The sequence below is a fragment of the Pan troglodytes genome, chromosome 6, assembly GCF_028858775.2.
Source record: "Pan troglodytes isolate AG18354 chromosome 6, NHGRI_mPanTro3-v2.0_pri, whole genome shotgun sequence".
NCBI classification, from domain to species: domain Eukaryota; kingdom Metazoa; phylum Chordata; class Mammalia; order Primates; family Hominidae; genus Pan; species Pan troglodytes.
In genome coordinates, this window is record NC_072404.2 from 155,251,945 (window position 1) to 155,278,160 (window position 26,216).

A 26,216-nucleotide genomic window follows, 5' to 3' on the forward strand; every position below is an offset into this window, starting at 1 on the left:
CTTGACAGAGTCATAACTCACCAGGATGAGAAGGACCACTTCATCTTATAGATGAAGAAGCTGAGGGCCAGGGAAGAGGCTATCTTCCTGCTGCTTCCAGAAAGCATGGAGAATAGCTGCCCCAGCACCATTCTTGAGAAGTAGAGCACAGCTTGACCCTGCCTCTCCAGGCTGCCAAGCCTGGGGGCTTTCCTTAGCAGCAGGAGGCCTCCTGGGACTACTGTGCCACCATCCACGCACCACACCATTGCTGCAGACCCAGTTCTTTGCAGAGCAAGCATTTTGCATGTTTTCCATGGGTGTGGCTGGGTTGGGGTGGTTAGGAAAGTGTGCAGAAGATGGTGTGGGAGAAGGGCAGGGCATGGAGAATCACAGTGGGGTCTCTTCCTGCTTGTGGACTCTCCTGGTGGAGCTGGTTCTCTGGCCTCCCTCAGGCTGGCTCGTGTGACTAGAGCCCTCATTAACCCCCTGTTCTCACCACTTAGAAACCAACCCAGGGACCAACCAAGCATATTCCCAGCAGTAGGCAAGAAGATCCCTAAAGAAGGGAAGTGAGACCTGCGTTTTTTCCCCTGATACTTGGGAAATCTAGCAGATATAGAGACAGTGACCCAGGTATTCAAGGGATTGGTCCAAATTCACCATGCTGTAACTCGAAATGCAATGCTCTTTCTACCATCAGTTCTCCATTCTTTCTGGGAGGCGTGTCCCCCTTCTTCCTTTTGCCCTTTCCCACACTCTTTGGGGTCTATGTCCATGTCTTCCAATGGCACAAAGTCAGAGGGGATGGTTTCCCCATGTCTTGAAGTGCTCACTGCTGGCCCTGCTCCAGATGTTGTCCACTCAACAGACATTTCAGTCTTTGCTACGTGTACAGCATGGAGCTCATGGCAGTGGGAGAGACTACCCATCCCCTCCAGAAAATGTATCATTCATGTCTCTTTTCCCAAAGAAAGCTGACATCTAATTTAGGAGAAAAACCCAGACATGGGCCAAGTTGCTCAAGAATGCCAGGTAGTATAGTGGCTGACTTCTGCAAGAGAAGGACAGGACACCCAGAAAGAAACCCAGAAGAACAGGAAACCCAGAAAGAACAGGAAACAGGATTCTGGGTAGAATCATGGACCAGTGAAGGCAGAGAAGGCTTCTAGGAGGAAGTAGGTCTTGAAGAATGAATAAGGGGGAGGTGAGGGGAAAGAATGTTCCACTCAGTAAAAACAGTCAGAGAAAAGCCCTTGAGGTGGGAATGGTTGGGGGAATGGAAGTTGTGGCTGGAGAGAGGGACACAGATGGATTGGCCGGTCATCATCACACACTGGAAAGCCTTCGTTGCCGGGCGAAGACATGTTTGTTATCCTTTTGTTACCCTTGCTAATGGCCTGGAAGCTGCTAAAAGCCATGTTTTGCAGGTCAGTTTCTAGAGATGGGGTTTGAGGGGCAAGATGTTTACTAGGGATCAGTGAAGGGAAGGAGGAGAAAGCTGTCAGTCATCCCCCAGTAGGACAAAATGCCACCTCTCTGTGTTCCTACTCAGCCCGGCCACTGGATGTGGGCTTTACCAGGAAGGGGGTGACCCCAGTGACATGGATCTCAGCAGCTGAGGCCGGCCCTGAAGGAGCTAACAACTGGAGGCTCCCTGCTGACCACAGTCTCAGCTGCTGGACAGCAAGTCCTTCCCAGAAGGGGGATCTGGATGACATGTCTTGATGTCATCACATCATGGGAACTCTAGTTCAAATGAAGTTTTTGGCAGAATCACCAGGTTGAAGTGGGAGGTGATCTGAGGGTTCTGTATGCTCAGCTTCCCCACAGAGGACTCTTTGCCCCGCTAGACCTGAGACTGGCTGGGGCCAGCCACAAAGGCAGCCCATGGCTGATGGAGCCAACACGGCACCTCTGCAGGGGGCACCTCTCCAGGGTGGTAGGAGTGAAATAGAGCAGGCCCCAAGTTTTAGAAAATGACCAGGGGCTGGGTGAATTTTGGAAGCAAGATAAATGTGGATAAAGAGAAAAAAGGATTCTGAGGTTTCAAGTCTGGCTTCAGAGTTGAAACCTCCTTCTGCCAGGAGGAGTAATAGGGAAGCCAAGAGGATAAAATGATTTCTCAGTCCTGGAAAGGCAGCTTAAAACCATCCTTCCACTTGCTCTTAAGGGTGAGGCACTCTGCTAGCTTCTCAGGGATGCACGGACAGATAAGATGGGCTTTGTCTTGAGAGAACTTGCAGAGCGATCAGGAGCTTAGCAATAAACAGAGGGTGATGCAGGTCAGTAGAGGAAAGGACCAGGTGCCACAGAAACTACAAGGAGCGAAGGGTCCATGAAGCCTTCACAAAAAGGGGCAGGTGACCCGACTGTCTGAAGTTTTCCAAACTAACAAGAGGGCAGCCGGCACTTTAGAGGGTAAATACGTGCAAAGAGGCAGAGCAGGGGGAATACTGCACATCTGGGGAACCATAAATAACTTTTTCACAGCAAGAGTGAAAGGCTATGGTTCCCAAACTGCGTGCTGAGACACCCCAGGGTGCCACAGTGAACTCACAGGGGCTTCCTGGGCTATGGTATTTTGAACATTCGTGACAAATACAGCAACATCTGTCAGGCACTGTAGGAACTGCTTTCAGTTTATGTGTATTATTTCTTCAAATGTCCACTAACTTGCTAGAACATGTATACTTATAAAGTTGTTTGAACTTATCTACTTAGAAATGAGACTGTGGGGTTCTTCTGTTGGCCTGGGGAGCGCTACGAAGACATTACTGAGTCACTAAGGGCACCTTGAACTGAGAACGTTTGGAAACACAGGTATAAGAGGAATGGGGTGAGGAGAGAAGTCAGGAGCTCCTGAAGGGCCCCTGCTTGGTTACAAGTGAAGAAGCTTAAACTTGCTTCAAATGATGGAGAACCACTAGAGATTTATAGGGAACAGAACGACACAGTCAGCTTCTGTTTTACAAAGGTGATTGGCCTTGGCGGGAGGGTTGGTTTGGAGACAGAGAGCTTCACTGGGAGCTCCTCAGTGGTCCAGGCGAGAGAGACAGGGCCTGAAGCCAGTTGGCATTAGACGTTGGAGCTGGAATACAGCACACTGCGTTGACATCATGGAATTCCCACTGCATGCTTAACACCATAATGAACACTAGACATCAAAGATAAGAAGACAAGATGTGTTTCCACCACTTACAAACAAGCAGAAAGACAGTCAGGAAAAAAATTACAATTACTAGAGAACCACTAGGAGTCAACCAGGCAAGAAAAGAGGAGCTGTTCCAGGCAAGGCAGGGGGAACAGCATGTGCAAAGGCATGGGAGTGAGAGATCATGGAGGGTTTCAGTGGTATGATCAGGATTGGCTCTTGGTGGTGGGGTGGGGAGGGGGACCGGGGGCAGGCAGGCGGGGGGAATAGGGAGGCACAAGGCCAAAGAACAAGGCAGGGAGCAGGGTGTGAAGGACGTCATGTGCCACATGCTAAAGACTCCCCAAGGACTTGATCTTGGCAAACCATTGAAGGGTGTTCAGTAAAGAAGCAGCATACTCAGATTTGCACTTTACCAAGTCCTAGGTGGATAAGTGGAGTTGGGGCCCACATGTGGACAAGCAGCAGGTCAGAATGATGGAGAAAGAAACCTCTGAGTGGGAGGTCCAAAGTCTGGCCAGGAAGAGGACCAGGGATTGTACCAGCCTGAAAAGGGCAGAAGAAAGTTGCTGAACAGGCCCTACAAACTCCTGAAAGGGGAGGGGCTGAGAAAGCGCTGGTTCAGTCCATTGATCTCTGCAGGGCTCTGTGAATTCAGGGTGGACCCCAGGCATGAGTACTCTGAGGGTAACATGGGCAGATGATGCCTGACCCTGCTCAGAGTGACAGACAGGAGCCCTGGGAAAGCAACTCCAGACTCCATGGCCTATGACTGTGTCACTGGCTCCTCAAGAAAACTCTCCCTGGTAGCTGAGTCTGCTCTGTCATTCAGCTGACTCAAGCCTCTTGCTCTAATGACAGATGGGAGAGCTGACCCAAAAGGGAAAGACACTCCATGAGCCAAGCAGGGACAGAGCCCCAGGACTCTGGGGACCCTGCTTTCTCCATGGCACCCTGTGGACCATCCAGCCCCGGAGGAGCGCCTGTGAGTCAAATGGCTAGGTACTCCCAGCACTGGACTTCTCCTAACTTTCTCTGAACTTTCTGGAAGTTGAGCATCTCAGACACTCACAACTGTGATCTGCAGTAGCGTCTACCCCTTTCCTCACTGAGCCTCCTGCCACTTCCACATGGACATTCCATGGCAAAGGTCAGACTTGAGAGTAGGACAGCAGCTACCCTGTTAGCATCCTCAGCCTGCTGGGAAATAAAACTGTCACGGAGACAAGAAATTCTCAGATGCTTGGCATTTAGCAGTTGTCAGAGAAGCTGAAAGCCCTCATCAGTTCCACCTGAAAATCAGAAGTTTCCCAACGTGCATGGCTTTTTTTTTTTTTCATTTGAGACAGAGTCTTGCTCTTGTCACCCAGGCTGGAAAGCAATGGCGCAATTTTTGTACTTTTAGTAGAGATGGGGTTTCGCCATGTTGGCCAGGCTGGTCTCAAAATCCTGACCTCAGGTGATCCGCCTGCCTCGACCTTCTAAAGTGCTGGGATTACAGGCGTGAGCCGCTACGCCCGGCCTGTGCATGCCTTTCTGTTCCTTCTGCTGATGTGGGGGGTGTTGGGCTCCTGTCAGGGGCCTCCTGATGCCCCGTTGGGGCACTTCCTCGCTCAGCTTCCTCGTCCCTGACAAAGTGGCAGCAGCAGGGTGTGGCCCATGGAAGGTGACCATGACCAGCATTTTCATTAAACTTTACTGTTCGGACAAACTATTCTCATCTGACCTCATAACGGTCTCTTTAATCATAGAAACAGTTTCAAGAAGGTTGATTTGCTCAAGGTGATACAGCTGTTAAATTACAGGACAAAGCCTTGAGCCCAAGTTCCTAAGACTCTCTGACACCTGCAACTGTGGCACTGCCAGCCGCCACTCTGCCTCTGACAGTCTCGGGGGACCAATCCAGTGACAAATTCTCCCTCTCCTCTTTTTTTTTCATTGTAGAAGTCACATGCGCTCATTATAAAACACTGAACGTTCAAGGAATAGATAAGATGAAAAGGACAGTGCCCCGTAATTTCCCACTCCAGATCTATGCCCTGTGAGTCAGGGGTCTGACACAGAGTATGTGCTCAATAAATGCTTTCTGAAGGGACTAGTTAATAGAAAGACCGACTATTATTTATTAACAGAGCTCCCCATACTATTTTACAATGTGCTTTTCCATTTGGCTGTGTCATTTGGACATTTTTTCATGTCGGTGCCTGTAGGTGACCCCCTGCCCACCACCACCAGGAACAGTCTATAGCTCGGTCACCCCTAACAGGGGCAGGCCTTCTGGAAGGAGGCCAGGCAGCCCCCAGGCTAATCCCAACAGTCTATTCTACTTAAGTTCCCAGAAGGCGGCTGTGAACTATTTTGGTTTAACTGACTGGTCAGTTTAAAAAAAGAGAGAAAACCACTAATTAAACAAGTCAAACAAGTGGTTATTTTTGTCTACACAATACTTCACTGATTTGCCTACATTTTCTCTTCAACCAGGTGCTTTGGAGTTGAATAAATGAATTCTTAATTGCATAGCTAAATGTAGATGAATAACTGGTTAAGAATTTCTTGCCCGGAAAGGAGTCTATATGTAAGTTTGGATTAGAGTGAACCAAGGCCTTACCTCTTTAATTGGGCTGGGGGTTTTCTGGTCCATTAAGCAAGAATATGCTCTAAATCTCCACCTTTAAAAGCCACAGTCTGCACAGCTGGGAGCCTGCCTGCTTTCCCTTGCACACCTACCCAGCACTGGAGCGGGTTCAAAGACAGGCCACCCGAGCTAAGAGCAGTCACTGGAATAGATGACAGCATGCTCACCACCAAGGACCTGGGCTGGGGTCAAGTCCCTGTCTTGGGCAAGTGACTTTGCCTCTCTAAGTCTCAGTTTCTTATTCTGAAAAGTGGATAAAATAATGGCCTCATCCATTTCCTATGAGAATTACATGAGGAAATACAGGCAATGCACTTAGAATGAAGCCTGGTCAATAGTAAACACTCAAAATAAATGCTAACAATTGTTGTTAATCTCAAAGACTTGAGAAGAATCTACAACCTCTGCAAATATTTCACTAGTATGAGAAGTTTCTTTGCACCCTGTAGGAAGTAGACCTAAAATTCAAACACCCCATACTTTAATTTCCTTTCAAATTTGTAGGAATTATAGGATTTACAGTTCCAGTAAACTACAGAGATAACGTAGTTTTCACTCCCATATTTCAGCCATGGCCCAGAGAGTTTCAGAAGTTTGCACCTGGAACGGATTTCTGTGTGAGTGGTATGGCTGGATGAACCCGGATCCCACCTGCTAAGCTGTTGCATATTAATCTCCAGGACCCATGCCATCTCAGGGAGCAGGAAGACACTGCCTCACATTCACACCATTGTGCAATACCAAGATCAGGCCCTTCTAGGGAAGTAAGCTTTGAGAGGCAGAATGGCACTGGGAATTCACAAGGTTGAGAAGAAAAAGGGGCACCATACTAGTTAGGACTTCCTGATTTCAAATTATGGGAAACCCAACACAAACTAACTTTAGCACAAACTAACTAATGTAAGCTAGGAGGATGGAATGAAGAGCTGCAGGAGGAAAGTTTGGACTCTATCTTGTGCTTTGTAGGCAGTCTGTCTATCTGAAATCTCTGCTGGTCTCTATTAGCTCCTTCTGCAGACCGGCTCTCTCCATGTGGTACAAAAATGGCTGCCATTAGCCCTAGATTAATATATTCTCAGTTTAGCAGCTCCAGGAGAAAGTCAGAGCTTTTCACCCCAGCATCCATGTAGAAATCCCAATGAAGGATCCATACCGGCCTGGAGTGGGTCATGTGTCCACCCCTTGGACCAGTCACTGTTGCCAAGGAGATGAGATACTAGGATTGGCCATGCCTGGGTGGTGAGCCCACCACCATGACCAGAGGGGCAGGGTTCTATCACTGAGAGCTCCTTCAGAACTGCATGGAATGCGGGGGTGGTTCCTCAAGACGTAGTGGGCACACAAAAGCAGGTGAGCCATCCCAGACACCCAAAACGAAAGCTATGTGTGCCTAGGACACACTTCCCTTACATTTTTTCTCTATTCAAGGTCTTTTCAGGAGCTCCTCAAACTACAGATGAGCGTTTTTGTAAATATAAATTCACAAGATTACACAATTTACATGTAAAATGGGACCAGTTTTCTCACGAGATTCATAAACCAGCTCTGAAGCAATTCTAAAGGAATTGTTGCAAAATTGTTTTTAGCATTAGCAATATTACTACAAAAAAAAAAAAAAAGAAGCAGGAAGACTCCCAAGGTGACTACTTGGAAGGACAACTTTCATTTGAAAGTAGAAGTATTATTTTGTTTCTTTAAAAAATCTAGATTATGCGTAAGATTATTATGATAATAACTAAACCAATACAAATATATTACCAAAAGTTGTGTGTGCCCTACAGTGTAATTGCTTTCCTTTTAGATCTAAGAATTTAGGGAAATGAGAATGGGTGTGAACTTTGGTTAAATATAGAGCAGGTTTTCACCCAATCAGATTGGGTCCACAATCTGTCAATCACATCAGGATCCCCTGGGAGCTTGTTAAAATAGGAGGTGCTTGGGTCCCACCCCAGAGACTCTGGTCTGGTAGGTCTGGGTAGGGCCAGGCATTATTATTTCTGAATGCTCCGCAGTTGGTTTTGACAAGCCCTCGAGGCTGGAAACCATGGCCCTAGGACAGCATTTCTCAGAGTATGGAAAGGGTCCTCTTGCATCAGAATCTGAGAACTGGTTAAAATCAGATTCCTGGGCCCTACCCAGGCCTGCTAGATTAGTCTTGGTAGGGAGCTTGGCTGTGAATTTAGAGTTTATTAAGCTCCCCAGTGACTTTTAAAATTTTTTTAATTTTGAAATAATTATAGATGGACAGGAAGTTGAAAAAAATATGTATGGGGAAGTCCTATGTTCCCATTACCCAGCTTCCCCCAATGGTAACCTCTTGCGTGACTATAGTACGTTATCAAAACCAGGAGAATGACCCTGGTATGACCCACAGTGCTTATCATATTTTTTCCAGGTTTATATGCACTCGTGTGTGTGTGTGTGTGTGTAGTTCTATGCAGTTTTATCACCTTTGTAGATCTGTGTAACCCCCACCACAGCCAAGATAAAGACTATCCTATGACCATAAGCTCTCTAGAACTACCCCTATATAGCCACATGCACCCATCACCACCCCCATCCCTAACCCCTGGCAACCACTAATGTGTTCTCCATCTCTATAATTTTATTTCAAGAATGTTATGTAAACAGAATCATACAGCATGTAATCTAATGATATTTGTTTTTTCAGTCACAAAATTCCCTTGAGATTCATCCAAATTTGTGCATGTAACAATAGCTTGTTCTTTTTTAAATTGCTGCATAATATTCCGTTGTATAGATGTACTACAGTTTGTTTACCCATCTACCCGATGAAGAACATTTGAGTTGTTTTCAGTTTTTGCCTATTACAAAAAAAGCTGCTGTAAACATTCATGTACATGTGTTCTGTGAATGTAAGTTTTCACGTCTCTGGGACAGATGTTCAAGAGTGCAATTGCTGGGTCATAGCATAAGTATGTGGTTAGTTTTATAAGAAATCGCCAAAGCAGCTTTACGGTTTTACCTTCACATCAGCAACTTATAAATGATCCACTTTCTCCACATGTTTGCCAGCCTTTGATGTTATCACTATTCTTTTAAAATTTTAGCCTTTCTGATAGATGTGAAATGATATCTCATTGTGGTTTTAATTTGAACTTCACCAATGGCTAATAATGTTAAACATCTTTTCATGTGTTTACTTGGCATCTGTATATCCTCTGTAGTGAAATGTCTGTTCATGTCTTTTGCCCATTTTCTATTTTATTTTTCCATAAGTTATTGGGGGTACAGGTAGTATTTGGTTACATGAGTAAGTTCTTTAGTGGTGATTTCTGAGATTTTGGTGCACCCATCACCTGAGCAGTACACACTGCACCATATTTGTGTCTTTTATCCCTCACCCTCCTCCCACTCTCCCCAACCCCCAAGTCCCCAAAGTCCATTGTATCATTCTTATGCCTTTGTGTCCTCATAGCTTAGTTCCCACATATCAGTGAGAACATAGGATGTTTGGTTTCCCATTCCTGAGTTGCTTCACTCAGAATAATACTCTCCAATCTCATCCAAGTCACTGCAAATGCTGTTATGTCATTCCTTTTAATGGCAACATAGTATTCCACCATACATATATACCACAGTTTCTTTATCCACTCATTGACTGATGGACATTTGGGTTGGTTCCATGATTTTGCAATTGTGAGTTGTGCTGCTATGAACATGCCATGCAAGTATCTTTTTTGAATAATGACTTCTTTTCCTCTGGGTAGATACCCAGTAGTGGGATTGCTGGATGAAATGGTAGTTCTACTTTTAGTTCTTTAAGGAAACTCCACACTGTTTTCCATACTGGCTGTACTAGTTTACAGTCCCACCAGCAGAGTAGAAGTGCTCCCTGATCACTGCATCCACGCCAACATCTACTGTTTTTTTAATTATTATTTTTTGATTATAGCCATTTTTGCAGGAGTAAGGTTGTATCACATTGCAGTTTTGATCTGCATTTCCCTGATCATCAGTAATGCTGAGCATTTTTTCAATTGTTTATTGGCCATTTGTGTATCTTCTTTTGAGAATTGTCTATTCAGGTCCTTAGCCCACTTTTTGATGGGATTGTTTGTTTTTTTCTTACTGATTTTTTTGAGTTCATTGTAGATTCTGGATATTAGTCCTTTGTCAGATATATAGATTGTGAAGATTTTCTCCTACTCTGTGGGTTGTCTGTTGACTCTGTTGACTGTTCCTTTTACCATACAAAAGCTCTTTACTTTAATTAGATCCCAGCTATTTATCTTTGTTTTTGTTGCATTTGCTTTTGGGTTCTTGGTCACGAAATCCTTGTCTAAGCCAATGTCTAGAAAGGTTTTTCTAATATTATCTTCTAGAATTTTTATAGTTTCAGGTCTTAGGTTTAAGTCTTTAATCCATCTTGAGTGAATTTTTGTATGAGAGATGAAGATCCAGTTTATTCTCCTACATGTGGCTAGCCAATTATCCCAGCATCGTTTATTGAAAGGGTGTCCTTTCCCTACTTCATGTTTTTGTTTGCTTTGTCGAAGATCAGTTGGTTGTAAGTATTTGAGTTTATTTCTGGGTTCTCTATTCTCTTCCATTGGTCTATATGCCTGTTTTTATACCAGTATCATGCTGTTTTGGTAGCTATGGCCTTATAGTATAGTTTGAAATCAGGTAGTGAGATACCTCCAGATTTGTTCTTTTTGCTTAGTCTTGCTTTGGCTATGCAGGCTCTTTGTTGTTTCCATATGCATTTTAGAATTCTTTTTTCTAATTCTGTGAAGAATGACGGTGGCATTTTGATGGGGATTGCATTGAATTTGTAGATTGCTTTTGGCAGTATGATCATTTTCACAATATTGATTCGACCCATCCATGAGCATGAGATGTGTTTCCATTTGTTTGTTTCATCTATGATTTCTTTCAGCAGTGTTTTGTAGTTTTCCTTGTAGAGTTCTTTCGACTCCTTGGTTAGGTATATTCCTAAGTATTTTTATTTTTTTGCAGCTATTGTAAAAGGGGTTGAGTTCTTGATTTGATTCTCTGCTTGGTCATTGTTGGTGTATAGAAGAGCTACTGATTGGTGTACATTAATCTTGTATCTGGAAACTTTGCTGAATTTTTTTATCAGTTCCAGGAGCTTTCTGGAGGAGTCCTTAGGGTTTTCAAGGTAAACGATTGTATTGTCAGCAGTGACAGTTTGACTTCCTCTTTAGCGATACGGATGCTCTCCTTTCTTTCTTTCTTCCTTCCTTCATTCCCTCCCTCCCTATCTTTCTTTCTTTCTTTCTCTCTCTCTATCTTTCTTTCTCTTTCTCCCTCTCTCTCTCTCTCTCTCTTTCTTTCTCTTTCTCCCTCTCTCTCTCTCTCTCTCTTTCTTTCTCTTGTCTGATTGTTCTGGCTAGGACTTCCAGTACTATGTTGAAGAGGAGTGGTGGGAGTGGGCATCCTTGTCTTGTTCCAGTTCCGAGAGGGAATGCTTTCAGCTTTTCCCCATTCAGTATTATGTTGGCTGTGTGTTTGTTATAGATGGCCTTTATTACATTAAGGTATGTCCCTTGTATGCCGATTTTGCTGAGAGTTTTAATCATAAGGGGATGCTAGATTTTGTTGAATACTTTTTCTGCATCTATTGAGATTATCATGTGATTTTTGTTTTTAATTCTGTTTATGTGGTGTATCACATTTATTGACTCGCGTATATTAAACCATCCCTGCATCCCTGTTATGAAACCCACTTGATGTTCGTGGATTATCTTTTTGATATGTTGTTGGATTTGGTTAGCTAGTATTTTGTTAAGGATTTTAGCATCTATGTTCATCAAGGATATCGGTCTGCAGTTTTCTTTTTCGGTTGCATCCTTTCCTGGTTTTGGTTTTAGGGTGATGCTGGCTTCATAGAATGAGTTAGGGAGGGTTCCTTCTTTCTCTATCTTGTGGAATAGTGTGAAAAGTATTGGTACCAATTCTTCTTTGAATGTCTGGTAGAATTCTGCTGTGAATCCAGATGCAAGTCCTTAGTCAGGTAGGTAGTTTGCAAATATTGTCTCCTAGCCTGTAGCATGTCTTTTCATCTTCTTAACAGTGTCTTTGAAAGGGCAAAAATTTTTAATTTTGATCAAGTTCAACTTTTTGATTTTTTTCCTTTATGGATTATGTTTTAGTGTCAAGTCTAAGAACTTTTTGCCAAGCTCTAATTTTCAAAGATTTTTTTTTACTTTTCTAAAAGTTTTATAGTTTCACATTCTACATTTAATTCTGTAGTCCAGTTTGAGTTCATTTTTTGCATAAGGTATGAGGTTCATATTTTGCCTATGGATGCCAATTACTCTAGCATCTTTTTTTTTTTTTTTTTTCTCACTCTGTCTCCCAGTCTGTAGTGCAGTGGCTTGATCTTGGATCACTGCAACCTCCACCTTCCAGGTTCAAGCAATTCTCCTGCCTCAGCCTCCTGAGTAGCTGGCACTACAGGTATGTGCCACCATGCCCAGATAGTTATTTGTATTTTTAGTACAGATGGGGTTTACCATGTTGGCCAGGATGGTCTCAAACTCCTGATCTCAAGTTATCCACCTGCCTCGGCCTCCCAAAGTGCTGGAATTACAGGCGCGATCCACTATGCCTGGCCTACTCTAGCATCTTTTGTTGAAAAACCTACCCTTCCTGCATTGAATTGCTTTTGTATCTTTGTCAAAATTATCAGTTGAGCATATATATGTGGGTCTACTTCTGGGTTCTCTATTTTGTCCCATTGATCTATGTGTTTGTCTTTCTGCCAATACCACACAGTCTTGACGACTACAGCCAAGTTTTGGGATCTAGTAGACTGATTCCTCCCACTTTATTCTTTTTTCAAAATTGATTTAGTTATTTTAAGTTCTTTGTCTTTCCATATAAGTTTTGGAATAAGTTTGTCTACACCTACAAATATTCTTGCTGAGACTTTGATTGGAATTGCATTAAACTGATATGCCAGTTTTGGGAGAATTGATATTTTTACATTGTGGAGTCTTCCAATCCATGAACATGATATGTTTCTCCACTTAGTTCTTCTTTTATTTCTTTCATCAACATTGTAAATGGCAATGTGCTTTCATTTGGTTTACACATGTTCATTGTTAGCATATAGAAATGCTATTGACTTTTTTTTGTATGTTGATCTGGAATCCTGCAACCTTGCTGAACTCACTTATTAGTTCTAAGATTGTTTTTAAATTTTTTAGTAGTTTCTCTGTAGATATCATGTCATCTCAAAATAGGGACAATTTTATTTATTCCTTTTCAGTCTATATGCTTTTCATTTATTTTCTTGCCTTATTGCACTGGCTAGAACTTCCAATACTATGTCAAATAAGAGTAGTGAAAGAGGACATCCTTGCCTTGTTCCCCATATTAAGGAAAAGCATTCAGTCTTTCACATTAAGTATGACATTAGCTGTAAGGTTTTTGTAGACGCCCTTTATCAAGTTGAGGAACTCCTCTCTATTCCTGAGAGTGTTTATCATGAACAAGTGCTGGATTTTGTCAAATGCTTTCTCATGTCAACTGATATAATCACATAATTTTTTATTTTTCAGGCAGTTAATATGGTGAATTATATTGATTGTTTTGAAAATATTGAATCAGCCTTGGACACCTAGAATAAATACCACTTGGTTTTGGTATATAAGTCTTTTTATATAGTGCTAGATTTGATTTGTTGAAGATTTTTGTGTTTAAGATCATGAGAGATATTGGTCTATACTTTTCTTGTAGTATCTTTGGCTGGTTTTGGTATCAGAGTAAACCTGTCCTCATAAATTGAGTTGTGAAGTGTTCCCTCCTCTTTTATCTTCTGGAAGATATTGTAAAATTAGTGTTAATTCTTCTTTTAATATTTGGTAGAATTCTTCATTGAGAATTCTACATTAGAGAATTGTACTCTCTAAGTACATTGAGTATCACATCATAGGGTGGTGTAATTTTTGCTTCAACCATCAAGTATGATTTAAGAGACTCCAAGGTATCCTGGCCTGGAGATGTGTTTTTCAGGAAATTTTAAATTATGAATTCAAATAAAAAAATGAATAATTAAATTTTGAAATTTAATTAAAATTATTAGTAGTTTTGTGGTTGTAAGATTATTCAGATTGCCCACTTCATCTTGATTGTGCTTTAATAGTTTGTAATTTTCATAGAATTGGTCAATTTCTTTCTAGTTTTTAAATATATTAGTCTAAAGTTGTTTGTAGTAGACCCTTATCCTTTTAGTAGCTGCAGTGTTTGTAGTGATATCCCATTTCATTCCTGATGTTGGTGTTTTGTGTCTTCTCTCTTTTATCTTTGTTAGTCTTGTTCGAGGTTTATCCATTTTATTGATATTTTCCAAAGAACCAGTTTTTCGTTCATCAGTTTTTCTGTGGTTTTTGTTTTCAGGTTCATAGAGTTCTGCACTTTTTTTTTATTATTTCCTTTCCTGTGCTTGATAAGGTTCTTTGTTCTTCTTTTTCTAGTTTCTTGAGGTGGGAGCATAGACTATTCATTTAAGATCTTTCCTCTTTTCTAAAGTAGCATTTAGTGCTATCAATTTCTCTCTCCACATTGCTTTAGCTGCAGCCACACATTTTGATATATTATTATCTAGTCATTACATTATATTCACCATTATAGTAGTGTATTTGTGCTCTTTTATTCCTTCTGCTCCTTGTTTCATTATTCTTACCTTTTTGTGGATAACTTGAAGATTTTTCAAAATTCCATTTTGGCTTATTATAATTTTAAAATAGTTTTTCTTAGTTCTTGTGTAAATACACATATATAATTTATCACAATCTATGAGTATGAATGCCTTACCATTTTGAGTGATATGTAGAAATCTTACTTCCATTTTGGTCCTTTTAGCCTCCTTACTTTTAAAATATAATTGTCTTAAGTATATCTTCTAAGTGCATTGAGTACCACATCATATGGTGGTGAAATTTTTGCTTCAACCATCAAGAATGATTTAAGAGACTCCTGAGAAGGATAGTCTATTATTTTTATCCATTTCATTGTCCTTTCCTTTCTGAAGTTCCAAACTTTCTTCTGTTATCATCTCCCTTTCCTTTCTGTTTGGAGAACATCCTTCAGCCATTCTTTAAGGGTAAATATGTGAGTGACAAAATCTCTTAGTTTTCCTTCATCAGAGAATGCCATTATTTCCACTTTTCTCCTGAAGGATACTTTCACCAAATAGATGACTTGTGATTGACAGTTATTTCCTTTCAGCACTTGAAAAATGTGCCACTTCCTTCTGGCTTCCATGGTTCCTGATAAAAAAACCTGCTGTCCTTTGAACTGGTGTTCCCTATAGATAATACATTATTTCTCTCTGGCTGTTTTCAAGATGTTTTTCTTTCTTTTTTAGTTTTCAGAAGTTTATCTATGAGGTATCTTGGCATGGATTTCCTTGGGTTCATCTGAGTTGAGATTCACGCAGCTTCTTGAATATGTAGGTTTATGTCTTTTGCAAAATTCAGAAATTTTCAGCTGTTATTTCTTCAAGCCAAGGTGACTTTTAAGCACATTGTATATTTGAGAAACATTGCTCTGGAGGGGGGTTGAGAGATCCAAGGACTCTCAAATTGTATGCAGAATGCTGTAAGTGTCCACAGCTTTCATTAGATTCTCAAAAGACTCCATGACCCTCACCATACATTTTATAAAAGAATTGGTTTATGGCCTTATTGAGTTGTTTTTTGTTTTCTTGGTTAAAATCAGTAAAAACAAACAAACAAACACAAAAAGTAGTTAGTATTCTTTTCTTTCTTTGTACCACATCTGTTGAATTCCTGTTTCTCAAAGATTTTCCTGACAATTTTGGAAAATACGATGACTCAGGTAAATGTTTTCCAAGTGCCTAATATGTGCCAGACAAATATTTTTATTGTTTTCCATAGTTAATGAGAAGGAGAAGAATTTAAAACAATTAGTGTCATTTGGGTTTATGAAAAGTTCTTGGTAAATAAGTGCTAGAGTAAAATTGGCTGCTTTTCAATGTGACTTTCCCCTTTAAAATCTGTTCCTTACTGCTCTGAGCTGGATACACCAGCGATCAAATTACATCCCTGAAAGTATAATTTCATACACTGAAAACATGTCATTACACAGTGGGCCGCTTGTCATCACTCTGGCTTGCTTTGCACAGTTGGTAGTCCGGCACTCACGGTTCCCCCAAGCAGGCTTGTCCCTGGCTCAGCTGCTCTAGCTGATTCCTCCAGCCAGCACACCCTCACCTCCTTTGTCACCCCTTCTTCCTGGACTAACTCTTGCTCATCTTCCAGAACGCAGCTTGGGAAGCACCACCTCTGGGAAGCCTTCAGTCTCTTTTCTCCAAGCATTGAGTTGAGTGTGCCTCCAGGGTCACTCATGCCTGCCAGAACATCACGCTGTATGTTAATTGCCTAATTGTCTCTCCTGTCAGATAGTCAGACCCTTGGAAACTGTGACTGGGTCTTGATTTGCTTTCGTGCCCCCAGTACTTTTGTAAGTATAATATGACATGTGTTTACGCTCTATCTCCAGTTAGAGTTCACGCCACCAGCTGACTGACCGACTGAGCCTTTCATCCATATTTTCATTAATGTCATTAAGTATCTGTTGAGGGCTGGGCACAGAGGTTCATGCCTGTAATCCCAGCACTTTGGGAGGCCAAGGTGGGCGGATCACTTGAGGTCAGGAGTTCAAGACCAGCCCAGCCAACAAGGTGAAACCCTGTCTCTACTAAAAATACAAAACTTAGCTGGGCATGGTGATGGGCGCCTGTAATCCCAGCTACTCAGGAGGCTGAGGCAGAAGAATCGCTTGAACCCGGGAGGGGGAGGTTGCAGTGAGCTGAGATAGCACCACTGCAGTACAGCCTGGACAAAAGAGCAAGACTCCATCACAAAAATAAAAATAAAATTTTAAAAAGTACCTGTTGAGCTCCTTTATATATAGATGTGGCAACCAGATATTCAGTTCTTCCCAAGCAGGTTTAATCTTTCCTCACAAGCATCTGTTTATTAATTCACTTTAGACTTTTTCTGAGAATTGGTATAAAGGTTATTGGTCTTCTCTTGCTAGAATTCCTATCTTTCTGTTTTGGGGAAATATGGATAACACCGGCCTCTGCCATTTTCCTTCTTTGTCTTACTACTGGATCTTATGAACCCTTCATTATTACATTTACATGTATAGCTCTGTCTTTCCTATTAGGCTGTAATAAGCTCCTTGGGCAGGGAGTGTATCTTATTCAACCCAGAGTCTCCAGGGACCGGTGCAAGGTGGCATTCCATGAGTGCTGGTGGAAAGAAATTTGATGTTAGATCATCACAGCTATATGGTTGCTTATGATTGGAACATACGTTTCCTCATCGTCTCCATACCTTTACTTCCTAGTTATCTTTTATCCCTCATTCTAAGCCACTGTGAACTCTTTTTTGGAAAGGAGAAATGGGTAATGCAACACATTTTAACGCTTTTTTTATTCCTCCCAGGTACTATCTTGGTCGTCGGATGTTTATTGTTATTTCTGAGCCAGACATGATCAAGCAGGTGTTGGTTGAGAACTTCAGTAACTTTACCAACAGAATGGTACGTAGTTTTCTTTCTGCATATAGATGGATGGGGAATTGTTCTCAGATGGAGACACTGCATGTCAGATCCAATGGGGATGCAATCAGGCCTCTGATCAGGTTTATGTCAGTTCCACTCAAAACTAAGCTCCTCAGTGAACTCGGTTTTTCAAAAGAGATCTATGGGACTGGTACAAAAGAGTAACATTTACATTTAAGAAATGCTTCAAGAAAGCTAAAGCTCAAGGGAAGCTGAGGCTATTAAAAATGCTAAAACCAAGAGGGTTTTCTAAAGCTGGGTTCAAAGCCGGGGGAATCCAGAGGGCACAGGCCAAGTGACTGACGGAGAATGAGCTAGGCTAATAAATATCAGTTGGAAAGCAAAATTTTGAGTTTCTTGCACTTACATCTTTCCCAGAAAGTATAAGAGTATTAAGTCTGGAAAGGGAAGTCAAGCAAAATTAGGAGAGAAATTTGTCCCCTAGTAAGAGAAGGAAACTTTAAGAGGGCTCCTTTACATTAGGTCAAGTCTCCAGCCTACATGCATGTACATATCCCTTTGTTTTTGGAAAGTAAATGTCCTACTATTTATCTTTGATGAGAAATCCCAAAGGATGGGCGAGGTGACAGAAAATGGCAGAGATCAGGCCAGGCACAGTGGCTCATACCTGTAGTCCCCACACTTTGGGAGGCCGAGGAGGGGGGATTGCTTGAGTTCAGGAGTTCGAGACCAGCCTGGCCAACTTGGCAAAACTCTGTCCCTACAAAATTACAAAAATTAGCCGGGTGTGGTGGCACACATCTGTAGTCCCAGCTACTTGGGAGGCTGAGACATGAGAATTGCTTGAACGCTTGAATCTGGGAGGCTGGGAGTGGGAGGCTCCAGTGAGCTGAGATCGCGCCACTGCACTCCAGCCTGGGCGACAGAGACGCTGTCTCAAAAAAATTAAATAAATAAATAAAAGAAATAAAGAATGAAAAAATGGCAGATATCAGTGCTATCCATTTTCCAAAAATAGGGAGATAGGCATTCTAGCAGAGAAGACCAGTAACCTTTACATTGATTCTTGGAAAAAGTCTAAAGTGAATTAATAAACATGTTTGTGAGAACTCAGAGAATCGCCTTGCCAACCATTTTTGGGGGGTTCCAATTAGACCTCACTTTTCATTCTTTTAGGGAAGTAGGTATTCATTCTTTTGTTGACTATGTGGCAAACTTTTTCATACCTGCCATATGCCAGGCACTGTGTAGGTGCTGACTGTAAAGAGACAGTGTCCCTCGAGGAACTCTCGGTTTAGTGAGAGAGGCAGACAAGGAAAGGGACCAGCACAATGCAGTGTGGTGAGTGCTCCTGAGGTGGGGAGCCCAGGCCACCAGGATGCAGACAGAGGAAAGCTTATTGGGTGTGAGGTGCTTGGGGCTGAGTCTTAAAGAAATTAGAGAAAGTCCCCTTCCCTGTGTTCCGAACTAGGTGAGCCATCCAGAGTGTGTCCTTGTCATCGCAAGAGCTTATGAGATGAGTACAGTTATCATCTCTATTTTATAGACAAAGAAACTAAGGTTCAGAGAGGCTAAATAATCAACCCTGGTAACATGGCTTAACACGAGGAAGAGCAGGGATTCATGTGCCATCTCTCAACTTAAGTCTAGAGCTCTTTTTACTGCCAAAGCTGTGACAGCTGCCTCAGTGACATTTCAGGATGTCAAGGTTGAGTGGAGTAATTGGCCACTCACCCAAAATTTGCTCATCTTCTTCCAGCCCCAGAGCATCATGCCCAACTCCAGCCATCACGTGGCCTCTAGAGGGATGTGGCCTGGAGGGAGGCGGCTGGCCTGCTACCTCCATCCCTTCAGGATGGCCAAAGGAATTGCAGAAGTTTAACTGCTTCTCTGCTGCCTCTAGATTCTCTTTCCCAAACACTGCATTGCTATCTCCTCGCTCAAAGTCCCCTGGAAGCCGTCTGTCAAGAAACTGATTCTGATTATTAAATGCAGCTGTAGCTTGTTGCTCCATCAGCCTCAGCAAGGAGTGCTGATTAAAGAAGTTGGAGAAGCCAGTAAGTCAAAGTGCACGGACCACCAAGCCACATCCTGGCAAGCAGTAAAGGCACTCCCAGGAGCCTGTCATAGCACTTGAGACTGTCTGAGCCCCTAAGCCATGAGACGGCACTTGCCAACTGGTGTCTCCATATTTCCTCCCATGACACCAGGACATGTGACCCTGAGAGCTGACCTAGAAGAGGTCAATGATTTGGCCTGCTAGGGGCAGACATACTCAATGCACATGTCCAAGCAAGGAGGACACAATAATATTGCCCTCAGCTTTGATCAATTTCTCCTCCAAGCCATTTGTCTGCCGTTCCTAATTTCTTTCACCATCCCCTCACCCACCCCTCCACCCAGACTAGGTCCAGTGCCCCAAACTCCAAAGTAGAGTTCCAATTTTCGTCCTCTTCCACTCAGCACAGGATTAAGCCTTCAGGACTAAGTTCAAGTTCCCTAGACGATATTTAAGGGCCCTTGTGTCTTAGATCCATTGTGTGTGCTCCACCCTGTCTCTCACTGCTCCCCAATACAAATCGTCACTCCAGCCTCTTCCTGCTCACCCTCACCTGCTCTGGAGAGACCTGACCTCTGCCTTGCTCACGCTGACACTGCCTCAGAATTGAAGGCAGTGTAACAGTGGGGCTCATATTGATTATGACGTGAGCTTGAGCACATATCTTTTTTTTTTTTTTTTTTTGGAGACACGGTCTTGCTCTGTCACCCAGGCTGGAGTTCAGTGGTGTGATCAGAGCTCACTGCAGCCTCAAACTCCTGGGCCCAAGTGATCCTCCCACCTCAGCCACCTAGGTAGCTGGGACTGCATGTGTGTGCCACCATGCCTGGCTAATTTTTTTAAAAAAAATTTGGCAGAGATGGGGTCTTACTATGTCGCCAAGGTTAGTCTCGAGCTCCTGGCCTCAGGTGATCCTCTCACCTTGGCCTCCCAAATTGTTGGGATTATAGCCCTGAGCCACTGTACCTGGCCACATTTCTTAACTTAAAAAAGAGCCGGGGCAGCTCTTTTTAAAAATATCTGTGGAAAGTGGAGGTGAATCAACATGACTCAGCAGAAATGGTCACAACCAGTGGCAGAACTTCTTATTCTTGGCCTCCTCTCAAGGCCTGGAGTTGGGGGATATGATCCACCTTACTGGGCTGTCATAAAGCCAGATGGGATCATGCATATAACCTCTCTCTCTACACAGTACTTGGCAGGTGACACATTACTGCTTCTCACAAGAAAACCCTCCACCTCTTCCACACCCATCCAAACTCTTGCTGTTCTTCAAGACACTCCTCAGATACTGCCTCCTCCAGGAAGCCTTCCCTGCCTCCATCCACATGCACTTTTCCCCTTCCCTGAACTCTGGCAGCGCTCACCATGTGTGTCACTCATTGTCACAGTTGATCCCCTTGTGCCTTCCACTATTTACAGTAAAGGAGGATATGGCTTTCACTCTAGCTTGATTATTAGCTCTTTAAGGCCAAGAACTGTATCTTGTATTTTTTTTAAAACCCCATGACATAAACACATATTGACTCTTCAGCATCCAATATATTCTTGTTCCAACTGAATGGAATTTCCATCAACTTGACATTCCTCCCAGAAGAATGAGGTATTACTTGAACCTCGAGTTGCAATATAGTCTTCTTCGTCTCAGTCATTCACAAACACGTAAAAAGACCCATCATAGATAAGATCTCCAGGAAACCCCAGTGTTTATAGTTTTCCATCTGGGAATGCATCCACTTACGTGTAGCTTTGTTTATAGTCTTTAAGCCAATTCCGTATCGATGGTAAAACAACCCTTAGTGACTCAATTTTTTAAAAAACAGTCTTTAAAGTGGGATTTTCTCACAGGTTTTTGAAAGTCAAATTAAATTGGGTTCTGTGGTTCCCTCTTATCCATATGCTTATTTATCTGCTCAAAGAACTCAAGGAGATTAGTGAGACGTGATTTCTCCTTACTGACACCACGTTGCCTTCCCTCTAATAGGCCATGTTTACTTAAGCGTTCAGCGATTCAGCTTTATTATACATTCACTCGGTAAACATTAAACGCTTACTCCATGCAAGCTGCTACCAAACGGTCCCTTGTGATACAGAAAATACCTCGGCATATTAGTTTGATAAATTAAGTGAAAAGGAATTTAAATAATGCATGCTCTCATTCTCCAACAGGGAGAGCCCATCTCTGCTTACAAATTCAGGCTTGAGTTACGTGAGTTTTGTCCCTGGACAGCCTGGTGGAGAAGGGCCCTCATTTGGGAAGCTGGATTTAGCTCTGAAATTTGACATGAGCTGTAAGCATCCCATGAGGGATCCATAGAGCATATTCACTGGAGGTGGGGGTGATGCAACAGGGAGCTCCCTGACATACAACAACATTGAACAAATGTGTGAATTCAAATATCATCCTGTGAAATATTCTTTTCCAAACTCCAGAACACTGGCTGGAGCAGACTGTGGGTTGGATCCAGGGTGGCAGTTCTTAACGTCATGCTTTCCCATTCACCGTTTTTGGGCCTCTGGAGTCTGTGCAATGTCTCTGCTTCATCTTGCTCATTTTCCACGTGGACCTTGTAGGTCTCTATCAATGTCCTCAGTCCTTCCTGAAACTGCTCCATGATGGTGCAACCACAGCTTATCATTAAACCCAAATCAATCTTCTTGGCACTTATAGAAGCTCAGTCGTCCTGGTACATCAGTACTTGGATGTTTCTATTTAGATATTTTCAATGAGCTCTTCTTTGCTGTCAGGTACGGTACCTAATGAAACCATAGGGCAGCTCTTTTTTAAATATCTGTGGAAAATGGAGCTGAGTCCACATGACTCAGCAGAAATGGTCACAACCAGAGGCAGAACTTCTTGTTCTTGGCCTCCTATCAAGGCCTAGAGTTAGGGAGCTGTGGGAAGGGTGATAAGAGGTAAGCCATTCTTTGGCCCATGTTAGCTTGGTCTGGTCAGATAGGCATGTCAGGGATGTGTCAAAACACTAAGCCTACTGCTTTGGAGATGTGGGTTCTGGTCTGGAGTGGCAGTATGGAGTGCCATCTCTCAGGTCCTCATGAGCAACACAGAGGTCACCTCTCCAGGCACAGGTCGAGCCACACCACTGACACACAAGAGTCACGTCCAAAGCCATGTGATGGACGTGGTGGGTGGTTTTATCCCGAACCATCAATACCCGGCACCCTGGCTGCCCCAGGTTCAGCCTCTCAGGGGCTGCTTCACTCGCTCTCCACACAGCTGTGAACATTGCAGGATGAGTCACTGTGAAACCACAAACTCCTTGGCATTGGTGAAGATGACTAAAGTTATAGGCAAATTAGTCACTGGAAACCTTCCTGTCCTCTGTATCTGCAGCAGCCTCCTATTGAAGGAAGAAAAGAGTATGTTGGCTCATTGCAGAGCTAATTGGCAAGGAAAGCTCAATTCAGGGCTACAGGTGAGTCAGACTCCCTTGTGCGGGGGCCACAGGGACCCGCCTGCTGGCATCCATTGAGGAGAGAGGGGGCCTTGGCAGACTTGCCATAAAACCGCCCCCCTTGAACTCATTCCTACACCTGTAACCACTGACAGTTTTTGAAAACTGTTCACCTGGAGTTCCTGGTTCTCTTTCTCTTAAATCAAACATTGAGTAAATGAAGACACTCAGATGTTCAAACATGTGCATCAAGATTTTCGTTGTGAGAGTGGTTGCCATGCATGACCTAGGGAAGCTCTCATGGCTTCAGTCAAACCTTGCCAACTTTTTTTAGCTGTGCATTTCTTGAGAAAGGTCAACTCACATTACGGGTCTACAGCTCTGAGCAAGGGAGAAGTTCTTCCTGAAAGCACAAACAGACTACAGAGGGCAGTGAAACCAGAAACACAGGTGTGCAACCTCATTTGCCTGCCCCCGTCTCTATTTTGAGGCCTCTTTGTTTTATGTGACCTCCCTCTCCTTCTCTGCCGCAATCTTCTTCTTATAACACCCACTTTCTTCTTTTAATTTCCCCCTCTTCTAAGCCATAGCCCAGTGGTATGGCGAAAGGTCTTTGCTGTGCATAGGAAACCCTCCAATCTGAACTGGAAGCTTCCTGTTGCAGGATGGGCTGCCCCATTGGAATTCCCAGGTGACAGTCACAATGGGATGCCTGTCCCCTGCAGGTCTCCCATTTCACCTGCTTTTCTAATGTCTGGACATGGCTAAGTCCTAGAAAAGCCAGATCCATGGCATTACATTTAATCAGTACAACACACTGAGCTTCGTTTCCAACATGGTAGCTAAGTTTTAATTCTAACATCTTTAAAAGTACTGAGTGTCTTGTGATGCCTTGGGAACACAGGAATAGTGTTAAGTGGTGTTGATTCTCAATGCTCAAATGTACTTCTCTCTGCCTTGCAGAGATTTTTCTAAAATTTCAAGACCTTGTTGAAAATGATTTCATATTTTTGTGCCTTACTAGACTCTTGGTTCAGCAGGAAGCTATCTTTATATATTTTTTTAACAAAAAGAAGTGAGTAAAAGCTTGCTCTGATATTTATGCCGTATTTCCCTAACTTTTGTGGTGGCAGAAGTAGAAATAACTGTGTAAACCAGGAGATTAATATCTACAATTTAGGCATGAGAATAGAGAAATAAACCATAAAATCAATTCTTATCTCTCAATGGATATATTCCAGAACATTCCATGGAAATCAAGTCACTAAGTCCTGATCCTCCCTGTCTTTCTCTGCCCCAATCTCCTTCTTATGACATTCCCTTTCTTCTTCCCATTTTCCCTCTTCTAAGCCATAGCTCAGTAGTATGGTGAAATGTCTTTGATTTTAGTTTAAAGAAATGAAATCAGATTCCAGATTTGCTACCTCTTATTAGTTGTGTGACCTTCAGACAATCCTTTAACCTCCTGATTCTCAATTTCCTCCTGTGTAAAATACATTAGACTAGCTAATCCCTAAGGTCTGTTTGGTGCCCAGTTCACGTGACCGTTGGCAGCCACAGGGAGCCACGGAGTCCCACCAGCGTCCCATAGAGCCACTTGGAGCTTCAGGTACAAGGAACAAGCTCCCTCTTAGGCCCCCTCAGGAAAATTTATTCTCACAGCCAAGCATGTCAAGTGCGATATCAGGAACACCCTTGTCCTTCTTGAACACTGCTTCTGGCCAGAAACTCTGCTGAGATCTGTTGGAGAGTTTCCTCCAAAGATAAGAGTTAACAAGCCCCCGGATTCCCTTCCCCGCTCAGGAGGGGCCCTCACTGTCAGCTTTGGGGCTGATAGAAGCACAGTTCCAAGCGCCTGGCTTCCTCCTTCTCCCCAGTGGATAAAATGCTGGAACTCCGTCAGGCAGGACTGCCATAATTAGAAGAGGCCCCTTTCCAGCGGCTGAAGCTGACTAGGCAGATAGAGCCCAAATTTGTTTTTAGCCACCACATGCCCCTGAGCTGACCCCTCGAGCTGTGGACACATCTCACAACCTCACCCGGAGGCCATTCTCTCAGGCCAGTCACACTCTCCCACAAAGAGAGCGAAGATGATGTCATCTCTATGGCCACCTTCTACCAGCAGAGGGAATTAATGAAAACTGACATGTAGAATAGTAAGACCACTACTGTTTTCATTTTTGGTATTTTTTTTTATATTTTAATTTTTTTATACTCTATTTTTAGTAAAAGGGACACGTTTACTATTTCAAACCACCAAAATATAAGCCCTATTTGGTTCAAATCTTTGTACAGCCAGATAGCAATAGACATAAATTGACAATGGCCTCAAGTATAGAATTTGGGGTTATACAAGTGACAAAATTCTTGAGTCTCAGTTGATTATAATATAATGAGGGGACAGTGCCAGGTCTTTCACGTCTCCAGGTGGGAAGGGGACAAGTTGCACGGTGGCTGTCCTCATCTGTGCCTGGTTGTGTGAGAATTAGAAACAATGTTTGTAACAGTGGTACCTAGTCTTTGTGACCGTGGTCCTCTTTTTGATATTAATATTTTTGCAGACTAGTTGGCATAAACAAGTTGGCTCTCTGTACTCACATTACAACCACTGAGGTATAACACTATCTCTCGGAGTCCTTAGAAGAACCTCGCTCTGTTCAGCTGGCCCCTCAGCCCTGTGTGGCTGTTTCAGAACTGTTGATCATCTGTCAAGGCATCCCAGAGATCATCTAGATCTTGAGTCCATTTCTTGCATGTTCCAGAACACAAGAAAACATTTGTGGCTATAGCTTCATATTCTATCATGCCTTTCATCCCTTTCTCCCGATAATACATGAACTCGGTTACAGCAGAAATGCATTCCATGCATTTGCAACACTCTGGAAGGAGCCAGTGGTTCTTGTGTGGCTTTACCAGGCCAGTTGAGAATCACTGGGCTGGCGCATGAGAAACCTTCAATAAGTGGCTGCTGTCTTCATGCATCCATGGAATGCCGAGGTGTTGGTTTTCTTCAATAACCTGCTCCTCAGGGCAGTGTTTCCTAATTGCTGGAGAATGACCCAAGAGTTGATGAAATAATATGAAAAGTACTGTGTTTGCTGTAAGATGGACAAGTATTGGTGATACAGGCCACCCCACTCCCACCCTCCATTCTTTGTCTTGATAGTTCCAGTTCCAGCACAGCACCTGGCACACAGTAGTTGCTCCATCATTATTCACAGCATAATCACAGACACCATTCAGAGCAGAGCTTGTACAGCCCTAAACATAAAGTGCAGCAAACCCAGCTCAAGATCGTTGAAAATAGCAGCCATTCAGCTCCTGCTGTGGGATGGCCAGGGAGGGCCAGAGACTGTGGTCTTGACACATTCTGTGTGGGGTTCATCCACATCTTCCTAAATGCCCAAGGCATGGCTATTTGAA

At 43.1% G+C, this 26,216-nt stretch overlaps 1 protein-coding gene across 10 annotated transcripts in view; it reads left to right on the plus strand.

Moving 5' to 3' along the window:
* Positions 1 to 26,216, plus strand: part of TBXAS1 (thromboxane A synthase 1) — a 241,618-nt gene that overhangs the window by 114,960 nt on the left and 100,442 nt on the right. For all 10 annotated transcript variants that reach the window (XM_063815029.1, XM_063815030.1, XM_063815028.1 and 7 more), the window contains one exon: positions 17,240 to 17,336. In XM_063815029.1, the coding sequence (XP_063671099.1) occupies positions 17,240 to 17,336 (97 nt within the window). The remainder of the gene's footprint in view (positions 1 to 17,239; positions 17,337 to 26,216) is intronic.